Genomic DNA, 26,595 nt, shown 5'->3' with positions numbered 1-26,595 from the left:
ACCACTGCCCGCAGCTCTGCTCACACACGTGGGAACCACTGCCCGCAGCTCTGCTCACACATGTGGGAACCACTTCCCGCAGCTCTGCTCACACACGTGGGAACCACTGCCCGCAGCTCTGCTCACACGTGGGAACCACTGCCCGCAGCTCTGCTCACACGTGGGAACCACTGCCCGCAGCTCTGCTCACACGTGGGAATAGGTCCAGAATGCCTGAGGCAAATAGGGTGGGGACCCCTGTGGGCTGGAGCAGCTCCACATTGCCTGTTGCTGTAAGGTCCCCCTCAGTTCTGGCCCTTGGGGTGAGAGAAAAGTTGTATGATCTAAAACCAGCACTTCAATTCCCCCAAAGGTAGAGTGGTGGAGGGGCCAGGGCAGGGACTCTAGATACTTGCTGATCTCTTTTCTCCCTGGATTTCTACCTTCCTTGTCACAACCACCACTCAGAGCTCTTTGTGACTGAAGCTTCCCACCTGCGCACACTTCGTGTCCTGGACCTGATCTTCTACCAGTGAATGAAGAAGGAGAACCTGATGCCCAGGGAGGAGCTGGCCCGACTCTTCCCGAAGCTGCCTGAACTCATAGAGATTCACAGTAAGGAGCCGGTGCCCCTCCAGACTCCTCCTCTGCTGTCCTTCAGCTTCCTGTTCCACTTTGGCCCACCTGCCAGGACCTCCCTGAGTAGATAAACCCCCACCAATCCCTGGTAAGGAAAAGATCTGTGGACAGCCTGAAACCAGCACTGGAGTTCACCCAAAAGTAAAATGGTTTCCAGACCCTCCCCCTGGCACTGATGTCAGAGATTCACTTGTTTCTGTCAGAAAGGTTCTGGTAATTGAGCTCAACCCCAGGCATTTCTAGTTGTTCTCTTCTCACCCTAGATTCCTGGTGTAAAGCCATGAAGAAGCTCCGGGAAGAAGGCCCCATCATCAAAGAGATCGGTGACCTCATGCTGGCCCGGGTATAGCTCCAAACTTTTCCCTCTCAGCAAGGAGATTGGGGGAGGCAGGTTCTCATTCCCCAAGGCTAGGGAATTTGGCAAAGGAAGGGATAGGCAGGGGACCGGTCCCAGGCAGGGATGTGATGCCTGGTCCTGTGTCCATTCTGCCTCTTTAGTTCGATGGCCCTGCCCGAGAGGAATTCCAGCAGGTGGCTGCACAGTTCTGTTCCTATCAGTCAATAGCCCTAGAGCTAGTCAGTACCAAGCAGCGCAAGGAGAGCCGATTCCAGCTCTTCATGCAGGTACGTCTCACCCATGCCCCGGCCTTCCTTCATCTCCGTCAGCGTCACCAAGGGTCTCCTGAGCTTCTCTCCTCTGGCCACACCCTCCCTCTCTACAGCGACTCCTTCCATCCTTCCGCACAAGCTCCTAATAAGCACTGATTCACTCTAGACAAAGAGATGGCTGTTTGTTGAAAAGGATCCTGGATTAGCAGTCAGAGGCCTGGCTTATCCACCAGCACCTGTGTGCACGGTGGTGGATCTCAGTTTCCTTGTCTATAGAGTGGCAGCAGTATACCTGCCCTTCTGTTTTGACCGTATCCTTTCCTTGGGTTGGTGTCTCCCTGCCACCACCAACCCTTCTCTACACCTTTAAGGAAGAAGCTGCCACTACCATTTCTGAGTGACCCATCTGGGGTTAGGACCTGTTTCTCACGTTCACACCCATCTTGGCCCAGAGGCCGTAAATCAGCTCCCAGCCACGTTGACATCTCCTCCCCTCTGTGTCTCCTGCTGTCTAGGAGGCTGAGAGCCACCCTCAGTGCCGGCGGCTGCAGCTGAGAGACCTCATCGTCTCCGAGATGCAGCGGCTCACCAAGTACCCACTGCTACTGGAGAGCATCATCAAGCACACAGAGGGTAGGCCTGGGGAGGGGCTTGCACCACAGGTAGCAGACCTCCTGCCAGACCCTCATTCTGGCACTGCTTTGTGACCTTAGCAAGTCACTGTTCCTTGTGGCCTCTGATGTCTTCATCTTTGTCCTGTTGTGGGGTATGTCGGAGAAGAAAATGATTATAAATGTCCTTTGGAAAATATAAGGTATTCAACAGCGGGAGTAGTAAGGGCCACTATCAGAGGTCCACCTGTTTGGAGCCTTTGTGTAAATCCAGGGAAAGCATCCATCCGGTGCTTGGCACAGGCTGGCACTCAAGGGCACCTGGGTCCCTCTGGTTGAATGGGGCTGGACTTTATCCCCATTCATACCCCCTACAGTGCACAAAAGACACAGCCTATGTGGTAACCCTAGAGGAGCAGGGGGCGAGACTGAACAAGGGGGTCTAGCCTCAGCTTGTCACTCTCCCTGGGGTCCTGGGCATCTTTTACTACCCCCAAATTTCAGACATTGGGATCAGGACAGAGAAGTGTTAGGAACCCCAGCCTGATTTGAACAGGCTTTCTGGAGGTGTTATCGTGACCATTCCCACAGTCTGTCCCCTGCATCTGTAGAGCTGGCTGTGGTAGAGGCAGGAATTCCCAAGAGTTATCAGTGTCTTCAAAGCAGTGGTCTGTCTGAGACCTGGTGATGCTCAGTAAAAGTTACCTTTATCACTTGAGGTCCTCATGTGAGGCAGGAGTGGCTCACCTCTACCCACCCATGCCTGCTGGTTTGAAGCAAGCCAGTTGCCATGGATGCATTCAGGCAGGTAACAGCTGACGCTGTGATAGACTTCTCAGGCAGGAGCCTCAACCATCTCCTCTGTCCTGTTTGGTAGGTGGCACCTCTGAGCATGAGAAGCTCTGCCGGGCCCGGGACCAGTGCCAGGAGATTCTCAAGTATGTGAATGAAGCAGTGAAGCAAACAGAGAACCGCCACCGTTTAGAGGGCTACCAGAAACGCTTGGATGCCACTGCCCTGAAGAGGGCCAGCAACCCCCTGGCAGCAGAGTTCCAGGTAGGAGGCAGAGGCTGCAGCACCGTCAACCCCTCACACTTGTTGCGCACCCTTAGGAGCAGAGCTCTGGCAGGGCTTGGAGAGTCTTAGAGGTAGGAGACACAGACCAGATAGGGTGGCACGATGGAGCCCCAGAAGACACATACCCTGTTACTGTCACCCCGTCCCTAGATGGACAAGGCAGACAGCCCCACCCAGGAAAGAGTAGATGTTGGAACTCAGCCTGAGAGAGCAGGGCACAGGGTAGAACTGGAGGCATGGCCGGGAAAAGCAGTGTGTGGTCTTTTTAGGACTGTAGCTGGCACATGGTAGGGGCGGGTGGGAGACCCAAAGTCAGAGCCATCAGTATATCTCCCAGCTGGCACGTGGCACATGACTTCACAGTTACCTTTTTGTTTGTCTTCATCTCCTACGAGAGAGTAAGGGCAAGGACTGTTTCTTATTCACCAATTCCCAGCACCTTAGCACAATGTCTGGCACACAGTAGGTTCTCAAATACTTTAATGAATGAATGAATGAATGAACGAATTTGAATGAATGGTGTCTCCTTAACAGAGCCTGGATCTTACAACCAGAAAAATGATTCATGAAGGGCCCCTGACCTGGAGGATCAGCAAGGATAAGACCTTGGGTATGTGCCAGGGCACTGGGACTGAGCAGGAACCTGCAGTGGGTGGGCCTCCCTGGGCTCTTCTCTGTGTGTTTCCCAAGCATTGAAACATGATTGGAGGTGACATCTTGGGGCATGGGAAAGGAGTAACCAGAAAGAGAAATGGGGTCACCAGACTCCCAGGGCTTGGAGGTGACATCTTGGGACATGGGAAAGGAGTAACCAGAAAGAGAAATGGGGTCACCAGACTCCCAGGGCTTCCTAGAGCCTCCAAGAGCCTGAGGCTCCACATTGTGCTCATGAGGGATGAGTGGGACCAGGGAACACCTCCCCCCTACCATACTCGTCCAGACCTTCACGTGCTGCTGCTGGAGGACCTCCTAGTGCTGCTGCAGAAAAAGAAGAAGCAGCTACGGCTGAAGTGCCACAGCAAGACTGCCGTGGGCTCCTCAGGCAGCAAGCAGACCTTCAGCCCCGTGCTCAAGCTCAATGCCGTGCTCATCCACTCTGTGACCACAGGTACCTGGGGAGATGGTCCAGGCTGGCTTCGGGCTCGAGGACTGTGATCTCTATTACTTGTGTCCAGCTGGATGAGGCAAGACCAGTCTGGGGCCTTTATAGGACCTACCTGTCCACCTGTGTTCCTTTCCTCCTGTCCTGACCCAGCCTAAGCAGGAGGACAGAGTGGGGTAGGATGAGGGTTGAGGGGGGGACCAAGAGGAAACTAGACAGCCGTGGTCAGCGGTCCTCCAGCACCGAGAAGAAACTAGACAGCCTTGCGCAGGCGTGGTCAGCCGTCCTCCAGCACCAAGAGGAAACTAGACAGCCTTGCGCAGGCATGGTCAGCAGTCCTCCAGCACCGAGAGGAAACTAGACAGCCTTGCGCAGGCGTGGTCAGCGGTCTTCCGGCACCGAGAGGAAACTAGACAGCCTTGCGCAGGCATGGTCAACGGTCCTCCGGCACAGTGCTGGTTTGGTTGGGATGTGCACACCGAGGATGGGGTAAGAGTGTCCGAGCAGGACTAGGAAGAATGGGATTAGGCAGGGTGAGTAGGACACAGCTTTCCGCTACAAGAGTGACTTGAGCAGAGCTTGGTTCCAAAAGATGTTAGATGTTAGTACCTACGGTACAGAGCTGGGTCCACTGGACAAAGGCATTTCAGTGAGAAGTGCCATGTGTGTGAGAAAGGGCTCTGGAGCAAGAGTCAGGCAACCAAATTCTCTGGGCTCACTTCCTTCATCTGTGAGATAGGAGTGATACCTACCCTACCTCTTGGGGGCATCAAAAGGGATGACAGGTATGAAAAAGTTGTATAAACTCCTGGCCAGCTCAGCGGCTCACGCCTGCAAACCCAGCACTTTTGGAGGCCGAGGCAGGCAGATCACTTGAGGTCATGAGTTCAAGACCAGCCTAGCCCACATGGTGAAACCCCATCTCTTCTAAAACAACAAAAATTAACTAGGCATGGTGGCAGGTGCCTGTAATACCAGCTACTCCGGAGGCTGAGGCAGGAGAATCACTTGAACCCAGGAGGCGGAGGTTGCAGTGAGCCAAGATCTCACCACTGCACTCCAGCCTGGGCGACAGAGCAAGACTCTGTCTCAAGAAAAAACATTTTGTCAGTCCTAAGCACCATACACACGTCAGCCATCACTATTATTAGAGCATGAAAGGAATGGTGGTGGCTGTGAAAAGTGACATTAGGGGTCCTGGAATTTCCTCTGTCCCTTGTGTAAGTGGGTTCCAAGTGGTCCCGATGACCCACCTCTGTCTCATGCTGCACTCTTCATTGTCATTGAGGGTCAGGGCTTTGGGTCCCACTCTGTCACCCTGGCCCAGGCTGCAGTCACACCTGCCGTCCCTAATACAGGCCCTTCTACCTTCCTTTCCTCACGCAGATAAACGGGCCTTCTTCATCATCTGCACCTCCAATCTGGTCCCACCTCAGATCTATGAGCTGGTTGCACTGACGCCATCAGACAAGAACACGTGAGACTTGATTGAGGGGTCATCCATAACTGTGGTCCCCTTGGGACCAGGGTGGTGTGTATGAGGACGGTGGACAGCAAGGCCAGGGCTGGGCCCCAGAGCAGTCCCTGGACAGGGAGTTGGGAAGGGAAGTGGGAGGTAGGACAGAAGAAGAGAAGCTGGGAGGGGTCATAACCCCTGACCTGGTCACCAGGCCCACCTCTGGGAGAATGAGCTCCTGGCTGTCTTCCAGCCACAGCCGCTGCTGCTGCTTCTCTACTTCCTGCCCTACTCCGTTCACCATCAGGCGAATTAGATTCATGCATCCTTCTCAGGCGTTTGCCTCCCACCCAGCCCGTGTTTTCTGACGGCAGCCGCCAGAGATGGCGTGGTACAGTGGAAGGAGGCGGGTCGAGTCAACTCGTTTCCCACCTCCAGGGTTTTCATTTGTAAAATGTGGCTAATGCTCCCTGTTAGAGAGTTACTTTAGAGAGAAAACAGAATGCTTTGCACAGAGCGTAACAGAGGGTTGGTGTCTAGGATTTGGTTGCTGCAAGTAATATAACCCCAAGGGAGCAGCCAGGGAGGACTGTATGGGGAGGTGGGAACCTGCCAGGCAGAGGGTCCTTAGGGCCTGAAGAAGGACCTGGAAGCCCTGAAGCAGTCGGCTCAGCACGGGGGTGGTGTGTGCCGTGGTCTTGCTCTCACTACAGTCCTCTCTGTTCCTGCCGAGCAACAGATGGATGCAGTGCTTAGAAGACGCTGTGCAGCATGCCACCAGGCACCCCAGAGCTGCCCCAATGCCTGTCCATCCTCCACCCCCAGGGCCCCAGGAGCCAGCCCACCAGGGATCTACACCCAGCAGGTGCAGCGCTTAGCCCTCCAGACCCCGCACTCTCTCCACTCCAAACCGCCTGTTTCCTGCTGCTTCTAAGTTCTTCACCCCAGGGGTGGACAGCCACAACAGGGAAATGCTAGCAGGGAGCAGACAGCTCCCAAGTGCTAGCAGATGGAAGAACATGCCCCCTGTCCCTGCTTCCTGTCCCTGTCTGCTCCCCCACAGCCTGCCACCTGGCTGTAATAGAGCCTGAGCCTGAAGTAGGGTGATGGGGGTGTAGAGCAGGGGACCAGAGAAGCTCAGCCAGCAGCCCCCCTCACCGGGTTGCCATGCAAACCAGCCAGGTGAGGAGGCCCCACACCGTCCTCAGATCCTACTCCATCGCCCATTCTAACACAGGAGTCCATGATGGAATCTCATGACATCTCACCCTGGGTTGGTTTCCTCCTTCAGGGTAGAACTGGATGACTCAGACGTGTTCCATGGTGAACCTGAACCTGGGGAGCTGCCTGGAGGTAAGGGCCCTGAACTGTGCAGTGGGAGCCAGCACAGGTTGGGTGTGAGTATGGGGGTGATGGGAGAGGCCATCAGGGCCCAGGGTGTGAGGTTTTGATGAAGAGTATAGAAGAAACAGGGTGGGAGAAAGAGTCTGGAGGAGGAAGGAGAGCAGACTGAATAGACTTAGGCAAGTGTGAGCTCACTCACCTGACCAGAGATTCCCACCCAGCCTCTCTGGGTGATGGCATCAGCCGTGTAGGAAGAGGAGCAGCCCGGCGGGGTCCCCTGCATCCTCCAGCCGGGGATTACTGCTGGGGAGAGAGATGCGTGCCGTAGCTACAGGAATGGGAAACATGGGGGGCCGGGGTGCTCAAAGGGCTTCAGATGCACTTACCGTGATGGGATTGGTAGAGGGGACGGCGTTCTCATTGAGAGCTTGTGTGTGGAGTAACCTGGGGTCTTGGGTTTCAGGAGAAATCTCAGGCTTCCTGGCTGGGTCCCTGTTGTTTCCTTCTGCTTAGAATGCTTTTCCTCCTAACGCTGCACCTCCTTCGCATCTGTTCCTGTGTCCCCTTCACGCAATCTGTTTAACGCCAGCACTGCCCAGCCCTCACACCCTACTCTGTTGTTTTCTTCTTTCCCGTGGAAGTTACCGCCTTCTAACAAACTGCATAACTGACTGAAGTGTCTATTTTTGTGTGTCCTTCCACTAGAATGTATGCTCAGCATGGGCAGGGATCTTATTTGTTTTGCTTACTGTTGTATGCTTAGAGCCTGGGACAGTGCCGGCCAAAGGAAGTGTCCAGTGACAATGGTAGAATGACTCGGTGTTCCCAGCCCCTTGGCTCCAAAGTTGCACATGGGCTCTCTCATACGTGCCCTCTCCCTTTCCCTGCCTGGCAGTCTTCTCATCCAAAGCAGGTACTGGGCCCGAGCAGAGGGTCCAAGGGAAGCACCCGGTCCTGTTGGAGGACCCTAAGCAGGAAGGCAGTGCGGAGGAGGAGGAACTGGGTGTCCTGCCTTGCCCTTCCACATCCCTGGATGGAGAGAACTGTGGCGTCAGGACAAGGAACCCCATCCACCTGGCCTTCCCAGGCCCTCTGTTCATGGAAGGCCTCACTGATTCTGCTCTGGAAGATGGTGAGTGCCTCAAGGCCCTGGCATCAGCCTCTGGTCCCCAGTCGCACAGCCTATGTAAACTGACAGGCGCCTGCACCCTCCACCTTCCCAAAGGCTCTCCCTGGTGTGCTTGAGTAGAGGTGGATGCGGCGACAAATGTCATTGCCCAGCCAACCCCCACCAGCTAGTTGGCCAGAGCCCTCCAGCTCTACCTGTGCCTGAGGTCATCACCTTGGGTGGGGTCGGTGATGCAACACAGCGATCCTTCTGACGTGGTGTGCAGTCCCGTGCTGGGAAGGCATCACCCTGTTTCACCTCTAGTGGAGAACCTGCGACGCCTGATCCTGTGGAGCCTGCTGCCAGGTCTCACCATGGAAACTCAGGCTGCCCGGGAACCCGAGGACGACGTGACACCCACACCTTCTGTCATCAGCGTCACCTCTCACCCCTGGGACCCAGACTCCCCAGGGCAAGCCCTCCCTGGGGGTGAAGGGGACAACACCCAGCTTCCAGGGCCGAAGGGGGAACGGCCAGAGCAGGAGGACGTGGCTCTCCGTTCTCCGGAAGATCTACCCCCAAGGATCAGAAATTCTGGGATATGGGAGTCTCCAGAACTGGATAGGAATCCGGCTGAAGAGGCTTCAAGCACAGAGGCAGCAGGAGATTACCAAGTTGTGAGAAAAGGTAAAATAAATGGGCATGTCCAGTGTGGGGGAAGCACCCTTGCTAGGTGAGATAAGTCTTCGGAACAGCTGCTTCCTTCCCTGTATTCCCCCGGGTGTCGTGTGAGCAGAGACCTACACTGGGTCCTGGAAGAAGGGGACACGCCGATATCAGGCAGGCTTTGGAGGTGGACAGTGGAGATTCAGAGCTTAGCTCTGCCGCTTAATATCTGCGTGGCTTTAGAGAAAATTGTGAATCATCGCTCAACTTCATTTTGTAACACATAAGGACATTTCTTTCTGCCTGGCACAAACCAACTACCAGAACCGGTCTTTGTTAGCGCTCCTCACTGCGCTTCTGGTCCCGGGGAAAAGAGCCGCCCTTCCCAGGAGCCTCAGCCCCGGACAGACAGGGCAGGGGCACGCAGCCCCTCACGCCAGGCGACAGCGCCGTGGGCAACAGAGGTGGCAGCTGGGACTAGAGGGTGTGGAGGACGAGGCTGGGAAGACACCTAGCGAGTGAGGGGTCTGGGGAGTGAGCAAGGTGACAGGAAGGCAGCCAAGGTTGGGGAGCACCACGGGCGGCCTTGAGAAAAGAAAAGCGGAGACAAGCCCAGACAGGTTTGCCTGGCCCAAGCAGTGAGCCCAAGGAGGAAGGTCCCCACCCCGGGAAGAGTGGGCTAGTCTGAGAGGGTGGCAAGAAAGAACAAAGCCTGGGGCATGCACGGGGTGGGGTTCCACGCTGGGGGTCTCGCGGCAGGGGCTTCCTGCCCTCCCCTGGGGCTCCGGTCTGCCTCCCTTCCAGTAGCATTTTTCATTCCATCTGCCCGAGGCCTGCCTGTCTCCTGGGTTTCTGGGAACTGACCTTCCTTCTCTCTCTCGGTGAATTGGTGGAAACTTCTCTGCGCTGCCCGGGATGTCATCGTGTATGATCTTGTGTTCACCTTGTTCTTCCCGTTTTCTCCTCCCCTGCCCCCACCTCCTGCCCTCTCTCCTTCCTGCTCGCTCTCCCTTCCCTTTCCTTGTCTTTCGGTCTCTCCTCTTCCTGGTGGTGGTGGTGTCGGTGCAGCTGAGGTGGCAGGCAGCAAGGTTGTCCCTGCACTACCAGAGAGTGGCCAGTCAGAGCCCGAGCCGCCTGAAGTGGAAAGCGGAACAAAGGCTACGGGTAATAACTTTCTCCTCGGAGCCAAAGACAGGCCAGGACTGGCGTGTGGGACCTGAGGGCAGAGCCGGACCCCTGCCCGCAGTCACACACACACCCACCAGCTCCCTCAGCTGCCTGGAAAGGGGAGGAGGAAGATGTGGACCTAAGGACGTGGATGGTCCCTGTGCTGTCCGTCCAGCCTTAAGAAGCCACCTATCCAGGCTCCCGTTTAGAGCAGCAGGGATAAACACCAGCGTGCAGTTGTGAGAGGGGCAGGGAAGCCTGGCCTGGTGCCAGGAGCCCAGTGTCCTTCACCTGATGTTCGAGCAGCTGCTTCCCCACCCCAGACGCCACTCCGGTGTCACTGTGGAAAGCAGCTGAAAGGGCCTCCCAGGTTCCACAGTGGTTCTCTGAGCTTCCTGCCTGTCAGGAACCCTCCAAATCTTTCCTCCAGCTGTCTCTGACACCCCTCGGTTGGGTCGAGGGACCTCCAGAGGCTCGTGGCATGGGTGGCAGAGGAGCAGGGCAGGGCTGCAGTTCATCCAGAGCTGGAGTCAGGCAGGACGAGAGGGCTGCTGCCCGCTCCTTTTAGAAGAAGAGCCTGAAACCAGCCCCTGATCTGTTTACTCAAGGAGGGGGAGCCACTCCCATTTCCCCAAACAAAACACTGCAGCCCGACACTTCTCCCTTGAGTTCACTGCTCAGCATCTCCCCCAGGTTGGGGCCAGACTGAGCAACATACCGTCTAGAAAGGCTGGGGACCAGGGCTTTTAGGGGGCTGGCAGACAGTGAGCAAGGCCCATGTGCTCAGACTTCACCTGGAGAGGGCTGCCTGGTCTGCACTATCAAGCAGCTGGGGAACCCCACGGGAGCGGGGGGATAGCTCCAACTTCTCTGTTTGCCTCCTGATCGCTTTTCTCTTCTTGTGGGGACAGGGAACTGCTTTTATGTCAGCATGCCAGCAGGACCCCTGGACTCAAGCACCGACCTTTCAGGGGCACCCACGAGCCCCCCTCAGCCTGCCAGCCTCCCTGCAGGGCAGATAGAGCCTCAGCCTCAGCTGCAGGGAGGCAATGGAGATCCAAGACACCCCAGCCGCTCTCCCCAAAGCCTGGCCCTCAGGGATGTGGGCATGATCTTCCATACCATTGAGCAGCTCACCCTCAAGCTCAACAGGCTCAAGGTGAGGGAAACAGGGCTTGTCCCTGCAAGACTCCAGCCCATCACCCCAAAACCATTCCCTATGAGCCCTAGATCCTGTCCTGGCCCAGGGATCTTCCCCCAGCTCACCCAGCCACCCTTAAATCACACCCCCTTCCCCAAGGCCCAGCACAGATCAGAGTGTGACCCCTTCCCCAGGAGCCTTAGCAATAGAAGGACTTGAGCAGACAATCCCCCGCCAACTCTTCCAGGACATGGTGCTGGCCCACAGAGAGCTGCCCAAGTCCCTTGGGGGAGAGTCGTCTGGTGGCAGCACGCCTGTGGGCAGTTTCCACACAGAAGCAGCAGCAGCTCGATGGACAGATGGCTCCCTCTCACCTCCCACTAAGGAGCCCGTGGCTTCTGACTCCGGGAACAGCCATGAACTGGGACCCTGCCCTGAGGATGGTGAGTGAAGCCAGGTCCCTCTCAGTACCTACCGTCAGGGAGAGGTCCCCCGATTTGTGAGGACACATTGCCAAGCAGTAAGAGATGGTGGTTCTGAGAGTCTGGTTTCCCCTTGAGTGAAACGAATTCATTCCCTCAGCTTCAGAGAGGGACCCCACAGACGCTTCCCCACAAAATGGGGAGCTTAGAATTGAGCCCTCTTATTCCTTGTGCTATGGAGGTAACAAACCAGGAGGAGCCTGGTGTCACATTTGAGACTTTTTTTCCTTTTTTTAATTATTTTCATTATTTGTGTGTGTGTGTGTGTGTGTGTTTATATATATTATATTTGAGATACGGGCTTGCAGGTGCACACCGCAGTGCTGGCCTAAGACTCGTGCTTATTAAATGGCGCAGAACCATACTGGGTGGGCCAGGCTATGTTGTAACTCAGGAAGACTTGGCACATACCTACTTGACGTAAGGGCTTTCGGGGCTGATGCAAGTGGAGTTCGGTAGATAGCCCTTTTCAAGCCCTACAAGAAACTAGGGTTTCTGGAGGAGAGGGAAGGTGCTGAAGGAGCTCCTCTCATGAGCCTGAACACTTTCTAGACAAAACGTGGAAGCGGTGGCCTCAGGCTGGCCAATTCCTCACCTTCATCCTCCTCCCGCAGGCTCTGACACCCCCTGGAAGAGAGCGCAGCAGATGCAGCCGCATCACCAGGACCATAACCGTGCAAACCACCAAATCCCCTGCGTCCCCACTCCTTCAGGGACTGGCCTGAGACCGGACCCAGGGTGGGGGGATCCTAACTGTCCTCACTGTGGAGGAGGCAGTTGGGGAAACTCGGATCCAGCCAAGGCCTTGGGGGAGACCGGCATGTTGCTTGGTCTGCTCAAATCAGAGTCAAGTTTCAGTGTCTTTTCCCTCCCTTAGCCCAACCCTCTAAGGCCTGGTGTCTCCTAAGGATGCTGACTGCATCTGAAGGGCCCCCAATCACCACGGCTGCCCTCACCCCATACACGTGCGTACGCGTGCATGCCTGGACGTGCGCTGCCCTCAGACATGCAAGTGAGAGAAGGAGACTTCTGTGTAAATGCACTTTCTTCCTCCCCTCTTTCTCCACAAGACCCCAGGCGGAGGTGGGTGCCTCCCCTCCCCGTTGTCACTTTGGTCCTATAAATATGTACTTATTGTATGTGCATCTTTGCTGTTGTAAATAACTTTGACCTTTTTTGTTCCTGTTCCTGGAGTGCTGGAGACAGTTACGGAAGGAGCTGCCAAGGGAAGAGGGGGTTCACTTGTATCTCCTAGTTAACCCGCATGGGGCTGGAGACCACATTCCAGGAGGGGCTGGGATGAGAGGTACCAGGCAAGCCTGGAATCCCAGGGGTATGCCCTTTGCCTCCATTCCTCCCGGCAGCTTACCTCCAACTCTGGGAAGATGCTGCGCTTCTCTCTGCTCCCGATCTTGATCCCTTTTATCCTGCTTGGCTTCTGCTCAGGGATGGTTACCTCTGGGGCCAGAAGAGGAGCCAGAATGCACAGTGCACATTTCTGATACCACCCAGGCTCCCTCCCCAGAGAGAACAGGCTAGGTGAGGCAAAGACACCCCCCAACCGTGGGTTTGGGTGCAGTAGAAATGGCTGGAGGGGGCCGGGCGTCGTAGCTCACAACACCAGCAATTTGGGAGGCCAAAGTGGGAGGACCACCTGAGGTCAGGAGTTCTCAACCAGCCTGGCCAATATAGTGAAACCCCTTCTCTGCTAAGAATACAAAAGTTAGTAGGGCATGGTGGTGCATGCCTGTAATCCCAGCTACTGGCTAGGCTGGGACAGGAGAATTGCTTGAACCCAGGAGGCGGAGATTGCAGTGAGCTGAGATCGCATCTGTGCACTCCAGCCTGGGCGACAGAGTGAGACTCCATCTCAAAAAAAGAAGAAAAAGAAGAAGTGGCTGGAGGGGGACCCCAGCTAGGTGGGTGGGTTCTTTGAAGACAGAGCCACAGAGCTCCAGCTCCGACGAAGGGGGTGTGGAGAGCAGTGGCTCAGGACATCCGGGCCGGATGAGGCTCCCCACGTCATCCCACTGTGAGAAGGAAATCAGGCCCAGAGAGACATGGTGAGGTGAGCTCCAGGCAGGCGCGCTCAGGCCCAGAACAGCCTCCTGCACCCTGCCCAGCACTCTTTCCTCCTCCACGTGGGAAGGTGCTGCCCAGGGGCGCCCGCACTTACTCCCCTTGCCTGCCTTTGTGGTGTCTTCTTTCTTAGGGGTTCCTTGTGCGGGCAACTGCCCAGCCCCTGACTTCTCCTCTTTCTTGGTCAATTCCCATGGAGAAGGTGAGAAGAGAAGTGCAAGTCCCACCTCTGGAGGGGATGAGCAGTGGTGAGGGAAGGAGAGGGGTTAGGACCGGAGGCTTTAGGGGGAATTCAAAGGCCCATGTGACCTTCTTCCCTCTACCGCCTCTGCACGTGATGGAAGCCCCCTCCGCTGTCCATCCAGCACCCAGGCTCTGTCCCATTGCACACCTACCCATGATTTCTCCTTTTTCTTGCCCAGGCCCTTAGGGGTTTTCATTGCCTGCGTTTTGTCTGTCTTGTCCACCAATGCGCTGTTGCTGATCCCTACCATCTGACTCTTCTCACAGTCTGTTTTGGAGTCCCCATGTCTTGAGGAGGAGGGCTGTGCTCACAAATGGAAAGGGAGAGAGGAAGAAGCCAGAGCCCCCTCCTCAATGGTTTCATGAAAGGTAGCTGCGCCCGTACTTGGGGAGCAGTGGAGCTGACAGCACCTCCCACCCACCTCCCTGCCTAAATGCTACAATAATTTGTAATGGACTCCTCTGGGGTGAGATGCTTTGGAGAAGAAATAGAAATAGAGGGACCTGGGTGGGGGTGAGACAAAGGGTGAGGCAGGATCTCAGACTGTCATACTGAGGGGGGAAAATAGCAGCTAACTTTTATTGAGCTAAGTGCCAGGTGCTATTTTAAATGGATTGCAGGAATTAAGTCATTAAATCCTCTCAACAGTCATGAAATAGGTACAGTCATCCCCACTTACAGATGAAGAAACTGAAGCAAGGAGAAGTTAAATAACAGGCCGGGCACAGTGGCTTATGCCTGTAATCCCAACACTTTGGGAGGCCAAGAGGGGCCGGATCACTTGAGACCAGGAGTTCGAGACCAGCCTGGTCAACACAGCGAAACCCCGTCTCTATTAAAAAATACAAAAATTAGCCAGGCCTGGTGGCACACACCTGTAATCCCAGCTACTCAGGTGGTTGAGGCAGGCGAATAGCTTGAACCCTGGAGGCGGAGGTTGCAGTGAGCCGAGATTGTGCCACTGCACTCCAGCCTGGGCAACAGAGCCAGACTCCATCTCAAGAGAGAAAAAAAAGTTTAGTTATCCCAAATATCCTGCACATAATGAAATAAAGCAAACTATTCTACCATTAAAAGAAGAAGTTTAGTAACATGCCCAAGGTCACAAGCTAGGATATGGATGAACCGGACTTCAGGTCCAGATGGTCTAAATCTAGTGTCCTGTCTCTCAACCAATACACTCAACTGCCCATAGGGTGGTTCTGCAATTAGAGCCCGCCCAGCAGCGGCTTGGCAAACGTTTATGCAGAAGTCGGAGGGAAAAAGTCATGACAGAGGATGGAGATTTAACCGGATGTCCAGTTTGCTGAAAAGCAGCGGACTTCGGAGGTGGGCTCGAGGATTAGAGGGCCTGGGCCTGGGACCTGGGGATTCCTCGCCGATCGCGAGCGTTCCTGCGTCCCTTTTTCCAGCAGGAGGCGCCGGCGCTCCACCACCTCAGTGTGCGTCAGCTCGAAGGGTCGCAGGACCTGCGGAAGGTGGGTGCCCCGAGGTCGGACGCCAGCGGAGTCAGGGTCGGCTCCCCCGGCCAGTCCTCGTCCCGGACCCACCTGATCGGCACACCCACCTCCGCCAGCTTCAGGGCGCCCTTGTCCTGGATGCGGTTGTGGGCCAGGGACAGCCAGAGCAGGGAACAGTTAAGCCGGAGGCCCTAAGGGGTGGTCAGGGAGGCGTGAGCCGCCCGAGCCGCACCTGCTCCCAGCGGGTCTCTCCCCGCTGCGCACTCACGTCCGCGATGTGGTTGAAGCCCAGGTTGAGCGAGACTAGGATCCGGTTGCAGCTGCGCAGCGTGGACAGCGCCTGGCCCAGGAGTTGCGCCCCGCGGTCATCGATGTTGTTGTTGCGCAGAGACAAGCGCGCGATCCTGGGCAGCCGGAGGGAGAATGTGGGTCGCTGGAAACTCGGTGCAGGGCGTCCGCCGGAATTTAGGACTCTTGACGACTTGAGGAGCCGTCTGGTCTGAGGATGTAGGGGCAGGAATCGAGGGCCCTTGCCGAGATGGTAGGGGGACAAGGACGGCTGGGGACTAAAAATGGCTTGGGATTTCAAGGCAGCCCCAGAGGAAGGGGTGAGGGCCGGGAGAGTCACATGCTGTCCATCATGTCTTCCTATGGCTCCTTTTGTTCAGAAAATTATGAAGCAAACAAATGGGCCGTTTTTCCTATTACTCAGCATCCAATGTCAATGCAGATACAGGAAAACTAAATCAAAACTACCCTGCGCAAAGGAAGATAATGGTGACACATGGCAGCCACTGGGCCTTGGTACTCTGAAATCCAACTGGGCAGGCATTGTGAAGCCACACTCTTCCCATTCCAATATACCAGAAGTGGCAGAAGTTCCTTTTAAGGTGTTGATTCTGTTCTCTGGAAAGAACTCCTTTTAACTTTGCTATGCATTTTTTTTGCCATAGGTAGAATTATCCCTTTTTTATACTGTTCTCTATAATCAAACCTGAAGTGTGTACTGTGGACTATGCCCTTCTTGGTTAGGTAACTTGGCAATTCACTTTTCTTTTTAAAATTTTTTGTTATTTTTTTCTCTTCTATAGTTTCCACTTTTATTTCAGATTTAGGAGTTGACATGGTTTGGTTATGTGCTCCCACCCAATCTCATGTGAGACTGTCATCCTCAATGTTGGAGGAGGGCCTGGTGGAGGTGACTGGATCATGGGGGCAGACTTCCCCCTTGCTGTTCTCATGATAGTGAGTGAGTTCTCACAGGATCTTGTTGGTTAAGAGTGTGTAGCACTTCCACCTTCGCTCTCGTCCTGCTCTGTCACGTGAAGATGTGCCTGCTTCCTTTTTGCCTTCTGCCATAATTGTAAGTTTCCTGAGACCTTCCCAGCCATGCTTCCTGTACAGCCTATGGAACTGTGAGTCAATGAAACCTCCTTTGTTTCTAAATTACCCAGTCTCAGATAGTTCTTTATGGCAATGCAAGAATGGGCTAATACAGGGGTATACACTTGTAGGTGTGTTACAAGGGTGTATTGTGTGATGCTGAGGCTTGAATATGAATAAGCCCATCACCCAGATAGTGAGCATAGAACCCAACAGGTAGTTTTTCCACCCTTAACCCCTTCAATTTCTTCCCTCGTCTATTAGTCCCCTGTGTCTATTGTTGCCATCTTTATGTCCATGAGTATCCAATGTTCAGCTCTCATTTGCAAGTGAGAGCGTGTGATATGTAGCTTTCTGTTCTCACATTAATTTGCTTAGGATAGTGGCCTCCAACTCCATCCACGTTACTGCAAAGAACATGATTTCATTCTTTTTTATGACTGTGGAACATTCCACGGTGTATATGTACCACATTTTCTTTATCCAATTCACTGTTGATGGGCACCTAGGTTGATTCCATGACTTTGCTATTGTAAATAGTACAGCAATAAACATACAAGTGGATGTGTCTTTTTGTTAGAATAATCTATATTCTTTTGTATATATGCCCTGTAAAGAGATTGCTGGGTGAAATGGTACCTCCATTTTAAGTTCTTTGAAAAATCTCCAAACTGCTTTCCACAGTGGCTGAACTAATTTACATTCTCATCAATAGTGTATAAAATTTCTCTCTTCTCCACAGTCTTGCTAGCAACTGTTGTTTTTTTACTTTTTAAATAATAGCCATTCTAACTGGTGTGAGATGGTATCTCATTGTGGTCCTGATTTACATTTCTGTGGTGATTAGTGATGTTGAACATTATTTCATGTTTTTTGGTCACTACTGTATCTTCTTTTGAGAAGTGTCTGTTCATGTTTTTTGCCCACTTTTTAATGTGATTATTCGGTTTTCACTTGTAGTGTTGTTTGAGTTCCTTATGGATAATATCCTCAGGATATTAGACCTTTGGCAGATGATTTTTTTTTTTTTTTTTGAGAGTGCAATGGTGTGATTTGACCTCCCATTGGCTCACTGCAACCTCTGCCTCCCAGGTTCCACCTCCTGGGTTCAAGCAATTCTCTGCCTCAGCCTCCCGAATAGCTGGGATTAAAGATGCCCACAACCACACCAGGGTAATTTTTGTATTTTTGGTAGAGAGAGGGTTTCACCATCTTGGCCAGGCTGGTCTTGAACTCCTGACTTCATGATCTGCCTGCCTTGGCTTCCCAAAGTGCTTGGATTACAGAGGTGAGCCACCATGCCTGGCCCTTTGTCAGATGATTTACAGATATCTTCTCCCACTTAGCAGGTTGTCTGTTTGCTCTGTTGATAGGTTCTTTTGCTGTGAAGAGGCTGTTTCATTTAACTGGGTCCTACTTGTCAATTTTTAGTTTTGTTACAATTGTTAAGAAATTGGGCACGGTGGCTCACGCCTATAATCCCAGCACTTTGGGAGGCCAAGGAGGGTGGATCACGAGGTCAAAAGATCAAGATCATCCCGGTCAACATGATGAAACCCCGTCTCTACTAAAAATACAAAAAATTAGCTGGGCATGGTGGCGTGTGCCTGTAATCCCAGCTACTCAGGAGGCTGAGGCAGGAGAATTGTCTGAACCCAGGAGGTGGAGGTTGCGGTGAGCCGAGATCGCGCCATTGCACTCCAGCCTGGGTAACAAGAGCAAAACTCCGTCTCAAAAAAAAAAGAAATTGGTCATAAACTCTTTCCCAAGACCAGTGTCTAGAATGGTGTTTCCTAGGTTTTTTCTAGGATTCTTATATTTTGAGGACTTGCATTTAAATCTTTAATCCATCTTGAGTTAATTTTTCAGATGGTGAAAGATAGAGGTTCAGTTTCATTCTTCTGCACATGGCTAGCCAGTTATCCCAGCACCGTTTATTTAACAGAGAGTTCTTTCCCCATTGCTCATTTTTGTTGATGTTGTCAACAATTAGATGGCTGTAGGTGTGCAGCTTTATTTCTGGGTTCTCTATTCTGTTTCATTCGTCTCTGTGTCTGTTTTTGTACCAGTACCATCCTGTTTTGGTTACTATAGCTTTATAGAATAGCTTAAAGGCAAGTAATGTGATTCCTTGTTCTTTTTGTTTAGGATTGCTTTAGCTATTTGAATTCTCTTTCGGTTTCATATGAATTTTAGAATAGGTGTTTCTAATTCTGTGAAAAATAGCATTCATAGTTTGAAAGGAATGATGTTGAATCTGTTGATTGCTTTGGGCAGTATGGCCATTTAACAATGTACAAAATCAGTAACATTTGTATACATCAATGATGTTCAAGCTGAGAGTCAAATCAAAAACAGAATCCCATTTACAATGGCCACACACACACACAAAAAAAAATAACTAGGAATACATATAATCAAGGAGGTGAAAGGAAGAATATAAAACATCTCTACAGGGAGAACTGTAAAACACTGCTGAAAGAAATCATAGATAACACAAACAAATGAAAAAATTTCATGTTCATGGATTGGAAGAATGCAGTTCACTTTCTAACCAAGTGTCATTTAAGGCTCTTGAAAAGCTGTTTTGCTTCATTTCATTTTATTTTCAGATCCTGCTTGTGGTTACTTTGGAAACATGATTCCTCAAAAATTTAGTGGATTTCTAATCTGTTTGCTTCTAGCCAGTTCTATATGCTAGTAACTATACTCACATTTCTTTCACAGATGAAATTCTTGTACTTCCTTTTTCCATGTCTTCTTCCTTTACCGTGGCTCTTTTGACATTATTTGGAAAAATAAACTTAGGTGGGATGACATCAAAACTTAATCTAATCTTACCTGCAAACCTGAATTTTGATGGACTTTTGTCTCTCAAATCACTCTGGATTTTATCTCTTCAGATTTTTGGTTTCCTTCTATTCTCTTGCATTTATGTTTACAAAAGAGCCCATTTTCTTTGTTTTTAAAATACCTTTATAGACACAGAATTTACATACTACAAAATTCACCCTTTTGAAGTGTATATTCAATAGTCCTTCATACATTCACAGTTCATGCAATTATCAACACTATCTAATTTCAGAACCCTTTAATCACTCCTCCAAATAACTCCATACTGATGAGTTGTTAATCCTCATTCCCCTGCCCCCAGACCCCTAGAAACCACTACTCTACATTCCGTTTCTAGAAATTTGCCTATTCTTGACATTTCATATAAATAGCATTAAACAATATGTGGTCCTTTGTATCTGACTTCTTTAACTTAGCATAATATTTTATTTTATTCATTTATTTATTTTCTATTTTTATTTTTATTTTACTTTAAGTGCATACTGTATCTGGCATTTCTCCCCATGTTAACCCTCCCCACCCTCCCCACCCCCTCTCTCCCTTCCCTGGCTGCCCCTCCAACTGCCCCCAGTGTGTGATGCTCCTCTCCCTGAGTCCACATGTTATCATTGTTCAACACCCGCCTATGAGTGAGAACCTGTGCTGCTTGGTTTTCTGTTCTTGTGTCAGTTTGCTAAGAATGATGGTTTCCAGATTCATCCAAGTCCCTACAAAGGTCACAAACTCATCATCTCTTATGGCTGTGTAGTATTCCATGGTGTATATGTGCCACATATTCCCTGTCCAGTCTATCATTGATGGACATTTGGGTTGGTTCCAAGTCTTTGCCATTGTAAACAGTGCTGCAATGAACATTCGTGTGCATGTGTCCTTATAGTAGAATGATTTATAATCATTTGTATATATACCCAGTAATGGGATTGCTGGGTCAAATGGAATTTCTATTTCTAGGTCCTTGAGGAATCACCACACTGTCTTCCACAACGGTTGAACTAATTTATGCTCCCACCAACAGTGTAAAAGTGTTCCTATTTCTCCACATCCTCTCTAGCATCTGTTGTCTCCAGATTTTTTAATGATCGCCATTCTAACTGGCGTGAGATGGTATCTCAGTGTAGTTCTGATTTGCATTCCTCTAATGACCAGTGACGATGAGCATTTTTTCATATGTTTGTTGGCCTCATGTATGTCTTCTTTTGTAAAGTGTCTGTTCATATCCTTTGCCCACTTTTGAATGGGCTTGTTTGTTTCTTCTTGTAAATCTGTTTTAGTTCTTTGTAGATTCTGGATATCAGCCCTTTGTCAGATGGGTAGATTGCAAAAATTTTTTCCCATTCTATTGGTTGCCAATTCACTCTAATGACTGTTTCTTTTGCTGTGCAGAAGCTGTGGAGTTTGATTAGGTCCCATTTGTCTATTTTGGCTTTTGTTGCCAATGCTTTTGGTGTTTTGGTCATGAAGTCCTTGCCTATGCCTATGTCCTGAATGGTTTTGCCTAGATATTCTTCTGAGTTTTTATGGTGTTAGGTCTTATGTTTAAGTCTTTAATCCATCTGGAGTTAATTTTAGTGTAAGGTGTCAGGAAGGGGTCCAGTTTCTGCTTTCTGCACATGGCTAGCCAGTTTTCCCAACACCATTTATTAAACAGGGAATCCTTTCCCCATTGCTTTTGTCAGGTTTGTCAAAGATCAGATGGTTGTAGATGTATGGTGTTGCCTCCGAGGCCTCTGTTCTGTTCCATTGGTTTATATCTCTGTTTTGGTAACAGTGCCATGCTGTTTTGATTACCGTAGACTTGTAGTATAGCTTGAAGTCCGATGGTGTGATGCCTCCAGCTTTGTTCCTTTTGCTTAGAATTGACTTGGCTATGCGGACTCTCTTTTGGTTCCATATGAAGTTTAAGGTGGTTTTTTCCAGTTCTGTGAAGAAGGTCATTGGTAGCTTGATGGGGATAGCGTTGAATCTGTAAATTACTTTGGGCAGTATGGCCATTTTCACAATATTGATTCTCATTTACTCTTTTCCCATACTGGGGAGTCTCTCTTGGCTCCCAGCCTATCATCGGCAAGCAGGCTGCCTAATTTCTTTCTTCTTCCTTTCTTTGTTTTAGTATTTCTTATCATTTTCCTGCTGAATTCCAGTGTCTGCTCTGGATCATCTATTTGAAGTTTCATTATCTACTCTCTATTTTGGTTATTCTTAGTAATGGAAGTAAGTATAATATACCTTAAGTTAGCCACCTTGGAGCCTCCCTCTTTTAGCACTTTGACTATATCATTTCAGTCTCTCCTGGCCTGCATGGTTTTTGGTGAAAAATCTGCTAATAGTCAAATTATGGGGATTTCCTTATATGTGACTTGATGCTTTTCTCTTCCTGCTTTTAGGATTCTCTCTGTGTCTTTGACTTTTGCAGTTTGGTTATTATATGATTTGGAGAGGACAGCTCTGGTTTGAATCAGTTGGGGAATCTTGAAATTCCTGGATCTGATGTCCACATATCTCTCAAGACTTGGGAAGTTTTCAGCTATTGTTTTGCTAAATCAGCTTTTTGTGCCATTCACTATCTCTTCATCCCCTGGAATTTTTATAATGTGAACATTTGTTCACTTAATGGTGTCCCATAAGTCCCATAGACTTTCTTCACTCTTTTCTAATTTTTTTCCTTTAACTGGAAAAAAATTAAAATGATGCTTTCAAAAAACTTACCTTCAAGTTCTGAAATTCCTTCATCTGCTTGATTTAGTCTGTTGGATGTCCTACATTTCTGTGCTCCGCATGGGTTTCACCACTTCTGTGCTTTATCCCAGTGCTCTCCTTTAGACACTGTAATCCAAATGTAGTTGGTTATTTGTTGTTTTGGTTTGTTTTTGTGAGGGTGGTGGGAGAACTGGGCATCTCTAGTCATCCATCTTGCTGATATCATTGTCCTCTTGTTAATTTTATTTCTAAATGTTTTATTGTTTTTGGTTCTATTGTAAAAACTGTAAATGTAAAGCCCAAAACTATGGGGGAAAAAAAACCCTAGAAGGAAATCTAGGCAATGCCATTCAGGATATAGTCTTCAGCAAAGATTTCATGACAAAAACATCAAAAGCAATTGCAACAAAAGAAAAAATGGACAAATTAGATCTAATTAAACTAAGGAGCTTCTGCACAGCAAAAGAAACTCATTAGAGTGAACAGACAACCTAAAGAACGGGAGAAAATTTTTGCTGTCTATCTATCTGACAAAGATCTAATATCCAGAATCTGCAAGAAACTTAAAGAAATTTACAAGAAAAAACAAACAACTCCATTAAAAGTGGGCAAAGGACATCAACAGACAGTTGCCAAAAGAAGACATTTATACAGCCAACAAACATAAAAAAAGCAGCACAGATGCAGAACCCACAGATACAGAGAGCTGACCTAAGAAATTCTTACACACGCACACACACACAAACACACACACTTAGAACTTACAGACAAATTCAGCGAGATTACAGGATACAAGATCAATATGCAAAAATCAATTGTATTTCTATGCACAAATAAAACAATTTTTTTAGTTTAGACATGTTAAGTACACTGATATTATTATGCGATGTATCTCTAGAACATTTTTATCCTGCAAAAGTAAAACTCAATGCACACGGAACAACTGCCCATTTTCTCCTTTGCTCATTGTAGTTTTGATTTGAATTTCTCTGATGATGTACTGCTGCTAATAGACTACTATAAAATGAGTAGTAACGATGTGTCAGCTGAATTCCTGATACTAATTCCATTTTATGCCTAAGATAAATTTGTGATATAAATATTATTTTCCACAGTTTGCAATAAAGAGATTAAAATTCTGATTGAATTGTTCCTCAAATCAATCAAAAACTAATTAAGGAAAAATAAAGGGGTTTAAAATGATATGAAAATAATCATTGATACGGCCCAAAATTCAGATAACAATAATTGTGAGATCCTGCCTATGGATGAAAGAAAGATGGAAAGAAACCCAAATAATTGTATAATATTGCTAATAAAGCAGATTCAAAATGAAGCAAAAGATTCATTCACAAATATATATGCAAAGATGATTTATTCAGGGAGTGAAAGAAAAGTGACAATTGCACAGGTGGGAGAAGCTCATGCCCAGGTGACAGACAGACACAGAACACATCAACAGAATTCTCTGATGGTTCCCAGGGAGAGAGCTGCTGCTCTTTCTTCCAAAGCTGTGAGAGCTGGCACAGCTGAGGACTTCCTTTTCTCAGCTCCACCTGGACAGTGGCAGTATGGCAGCCTCAAAAAGGAAACATTTTGCTGTCAGGGATCATCACAGGCAGATCACAGGCAAAGGGGAAAGAAGCTCCCTGTGTAACCACGGTAGGCTTTGATAAGAAGATGCAGGTGAAGCTGTGGAACAAGATGAGCCAATTATCCTCATCATTTCATGATCCTGATGAATCCCGAAGCTGTTACTTGCTCTTGGGTGGATACTTCTGCTGGCAGGGGGGAGAAGGTGGCACAGGAGGACATTTCTGCTGGCACTGCTGAGGTGGGCAGGGCTCTGGACACTTTGGTGGTGGGCAGGGCTCAGGGCACTTCGGGGGTGGACATGGCTCTGGACACTTTGGCATGGGGCACATAGGAGGTGGCTGGCAGGGCTGCTTACACTGCTGCTGTTGGTAAGACATCCTGCTGGAGTCTCAGAACCTGAAAGAAATGATATGACAGTGTTCACAGGAAGGGGTTCCTATAGAGAGAGAAGCCAAAGCTTATGTAACACCATGGGATATTATTTCTCCAGTCTCCAAAAATTTATTTAAAGTCTTATCTGCCTTTTAATGACTCCCTCATTTCTCTCTTCCACTTTAGCAAATTAATTGCTTCCTTGGCCCTGGGAAATCCTGTGTTTTCTCATACAATTTTTCCAAAGAAAATATCTCTGCAGTAATGAACCAAGCATGTTATCTCTGTGAAAATTACACCTTCAGGAAAGGCAGTGACACGTTCAGATACCATGGGCAATCTCACACGCCGTTTCTACCACCATTATCTGTTGTAAAGTTCCAGTGGGTTGACTTGAGCACAGAACAAAGGGCTGTTTGGGATGGATTGCAGGCTCTTCCGCCTATTAAGTCACAAACATTTGAAAAGAACACCAAGAAAACATGAGGAAAAAAATACTTTGTTCTTTCTTCTTCTCCAAATCAAAGCTTTCCTATTCATTTCTCTGTCTTTATAGACACCTAAGTGTATACAAGAAACAAGCTAAAATAGCATATCATTGTACTCTAATTCTAAATTTCCATCTACTAAGTAGCATCAAACCCATGGTCACAGAATTGGATCAACCAAACTTGCTGATAACCGATTAAATTCAACATTTCAGGGCACAAAGCACAGAGGAACTCAAGGAAGCAGACTCACTAGGTTCTCCAAAGCAGATCGATGCTCGGGTACCAGGAGTTTAGGAGTCTCACAGCAGGGAATATCTTTATAGGGCCTGCTACCCCACCCACTGGGAAGTGGAACTGCCTAAAACTGGGCTGGTCCAGCAATGTCCCAACTAAAATGCAAATGTATCCTTAGCTGGCATGACAGGGATTCTCAAACTAGGAAATATCCTGTTCTGGGATCTCCCCACTGAGTTAAGTGCTCCTGACTCACAGAGGACCTGCCTTAGCTCTCAGTTTCAGTGACTTATGTTAGAGAGAAAATTGGGGGATTCTCTAACTGCTTGTCAAGGGCGCTCTTGATTAGGAACAGTTATCCCTTCCTATCTTAACTCCCCTGAATCCTAAAACTTCCCACCCTGATCCACTTTAGCTGAATGCCGTATTGCTGTACGTGAACCCAATTCTGCGTCTACTTTCCTTGTACAATTGGCCAATGTGCTAGAAGGAAGGAGAGACCTAACAAAGGCCTGAACTGGGCCTGGCATTTTGTTTGCTAAGTTCCATGATGACAGGCAGGTCACATCAACTCCCTGGGATTACACACAGGGGAGAAAAATGCTTACCTCTGGGTTTGCAAGCTGATCACATGTGCTATCCGCTGACCCTGTTCAAGACGGAAATTTACCACCTTTCTGTCATAAAAACCCAGATTTTTACCTATATTCCTTTCCTCTTTGAAGCTGTCTTCTACACCACAAGTGCCTCCTGGGAGGCACTTGCATCCCAGGACAGATTCCAGAGTGAGATCTAGTCTCCCCAGCACGTTTGCTACTTGCCGCCATCAAAGATGTGAACTACAGCCTTTTTATTTATAAAAGGTAGTGGAGAGAAGGAAACTGAAGTTACAAGCATTCACTCAAAATCTATGCATGGAACCATGTCTATATGGTTCCCTGTGAAAATCCTATAGAGAACAAGATGCATAGACTCACATTATCATATGTAAATAATTAGAAGTAGGTTTGCAGAGTGAGGAAAGTCGGAGCGCTTGAAGTCTGAAATCAGGGGGAAAATACAAATGAAGGGTAGTCTATATGTATTATTTCTATTTCCAAACAGGTTTTAGATGTTTCTCAGTGCTTTTTAATTTGTTTGCATGTTCTTCTTTTGTCTTTTCCATAAACCTTCCAGTCCCACAAATTGCTAGATTATCAACTCACACCCCAATGTATACCTCTCATCTGTCTATTTTGGTACATACTGTTCACTCAACACATATGTTGTCAATGCATTTAGTGCATTTAGAAACAAATTTTCAAAATTGTTCTTTCACGTGTTTCTTAAACTCTTCCTGCAATCAATGAGGCTTTCTAAATATTGTATATTTAACCTTTAAAGTGATGTTACTGGAGCTTCCTTATCTGGACCATTAATCAGGAAGCTTTCCAAGAAAAGTGGTTTTATAAGTGAATAAGAAGAGAGGAGAATGAGGACGAGGAAAGACTCAGAATCACTGGAGAAGTCAACAGCTGTGCTCCAGAAAAGGCAGGCGTGCTGAATCCACCCAGCATCACATCCCTCAGTTAAGCAGGTTAGGGTCCCAGAACAGCTGTTGATCCTGTCAGTAAGGAAGGGCTTGGCCAAGATCATCACCAGCCAGAACATTACAAAAATAGAGCCATTATGTCAGCACCATGAAGCCAGGTGTTTACAAATGATGTTCTCACAAAATGCTTCCTATAGACTATTATACGTGGCAAGCATTTCACTGGGCCAAGTAAAGGTCCCTTATGAAATAGGTCCCCTACTACCACCCGAGA

General features: G+C 49.3%; 3 protein-coding genes and 1 pseudogene across 3 annotated transcripts in view; 2 read left to right on the top strand and 2 right to left on the bottom strand.

Moving 5' to 3' along the window:
• Positions 1 to 12,053, top strand: part of LOC135272879 (rho guanine nucleotide exchange factor 11-like) — a 50,623-nt gene extending 38,570 nt beyond the window's left edge. Inside the window, 16 exon segments of the mRNA XM_064371592.1 lie at positions 448 to 594; positions 882 to 961; positions 1,117 to 1,242; positions 1,743 to 1,860; positions 2,716 to 2,894; positions 3,450 to 3,525; positions 3,856 to 4,023; positions 5,404 to 5,494; positions 6,213 to 6,338; positions 6,765 to 6,826; positions 7,731 to 7,949; positions 8,250 to 8,612; positions 9,660 to 9,755; positions 10,670 to 10,917; positions 11,147 to 11,346; positions 11,996 to 12,053. Coding sequence (XP_064227662.1) covers positions 448 to 594; positions 882 to 961; positions 1,117 to 1,242; positions 1,743 to 1,860; positions 2,716 to 2,894; positions 3,450 to 3,525; positions 3,856 to 4,023; positions 5,404 to 5,494; positions 6,213 to 6,338; positions 6,765 to 6,826; positions 7,731 to 7,949; positions 8,250 to 8,612; positions 9,660 to 9,755; positions 10,670 to 10,917; positions 11,147 to 11,346; positions 11,996 to 12,053 — 2,357 coding nt within the window.
• The window catches only part of LOC135272880 (GTP-binding protein 4-like), a 691,440-nt pseudogene that overhangs the window by 116,848 nt on the left and 547,997 nt on the right, over positions 1 to 26,595 (top strand).
• Positions 12,091 to 22,130, bottom strand: LOC135272878 (leucine-rich repeat-containing protein 71-like). Its single transcript, XM_064371591.1, has 8 exons — positions 22,107 to 22,130; positions 15,433 to 15,663; positions 15,272 to 15,355; positions 15,084 to 15,173; positions 13,861 to 14,005; positions 13,558 to 13,656; positions 12,751 to 12,839; positions 12,091 to 12,102 (listed from the first exon to the last, which is right to left on the bottom strand). Exons 1-8 carry the CDS (start codon positions 22,128 to 22,130, stop codon positions 12,091 to 12,093), a joined length of 774 nt encoding a protein of 257 aa, XP_064227661.1.
• On the bottom strand, positions 23,852 to 24,070 carry LOC135272893 (small proline-rich protein 2A-like). Its single transcript, XM_064371602.1, has one exon. The coding sequence runs from the start codon at positions 24,068 to 24,070 to the stop codon at positions 23,852 to 23,854; it is 219 nt and encodes a 72-aa protein (XP_064227672.1).

Source organism: Aotus nancymaae, unplaced genomic scaffold, assembly GCF_030222135.1.
Source record: "Aotus nancymaae isolate 86718 unplaced genomic scaffold, 86718_ANA_hifiasm-v0.15.2.pri h1tg000141l, whole genome shotgun sequence".
Classification (NCBI taxonomy): domain Eukaryota; kingdom Metazoa; phylum Chordata; class Mammalia; order Primates; family Aotidae; genus Aotus; species Aotus nancymaae.
Note: the sequence above shows the minus strand (reverse complement) of the source record. Positions and strands in the feature narration are given on the sequence as shown.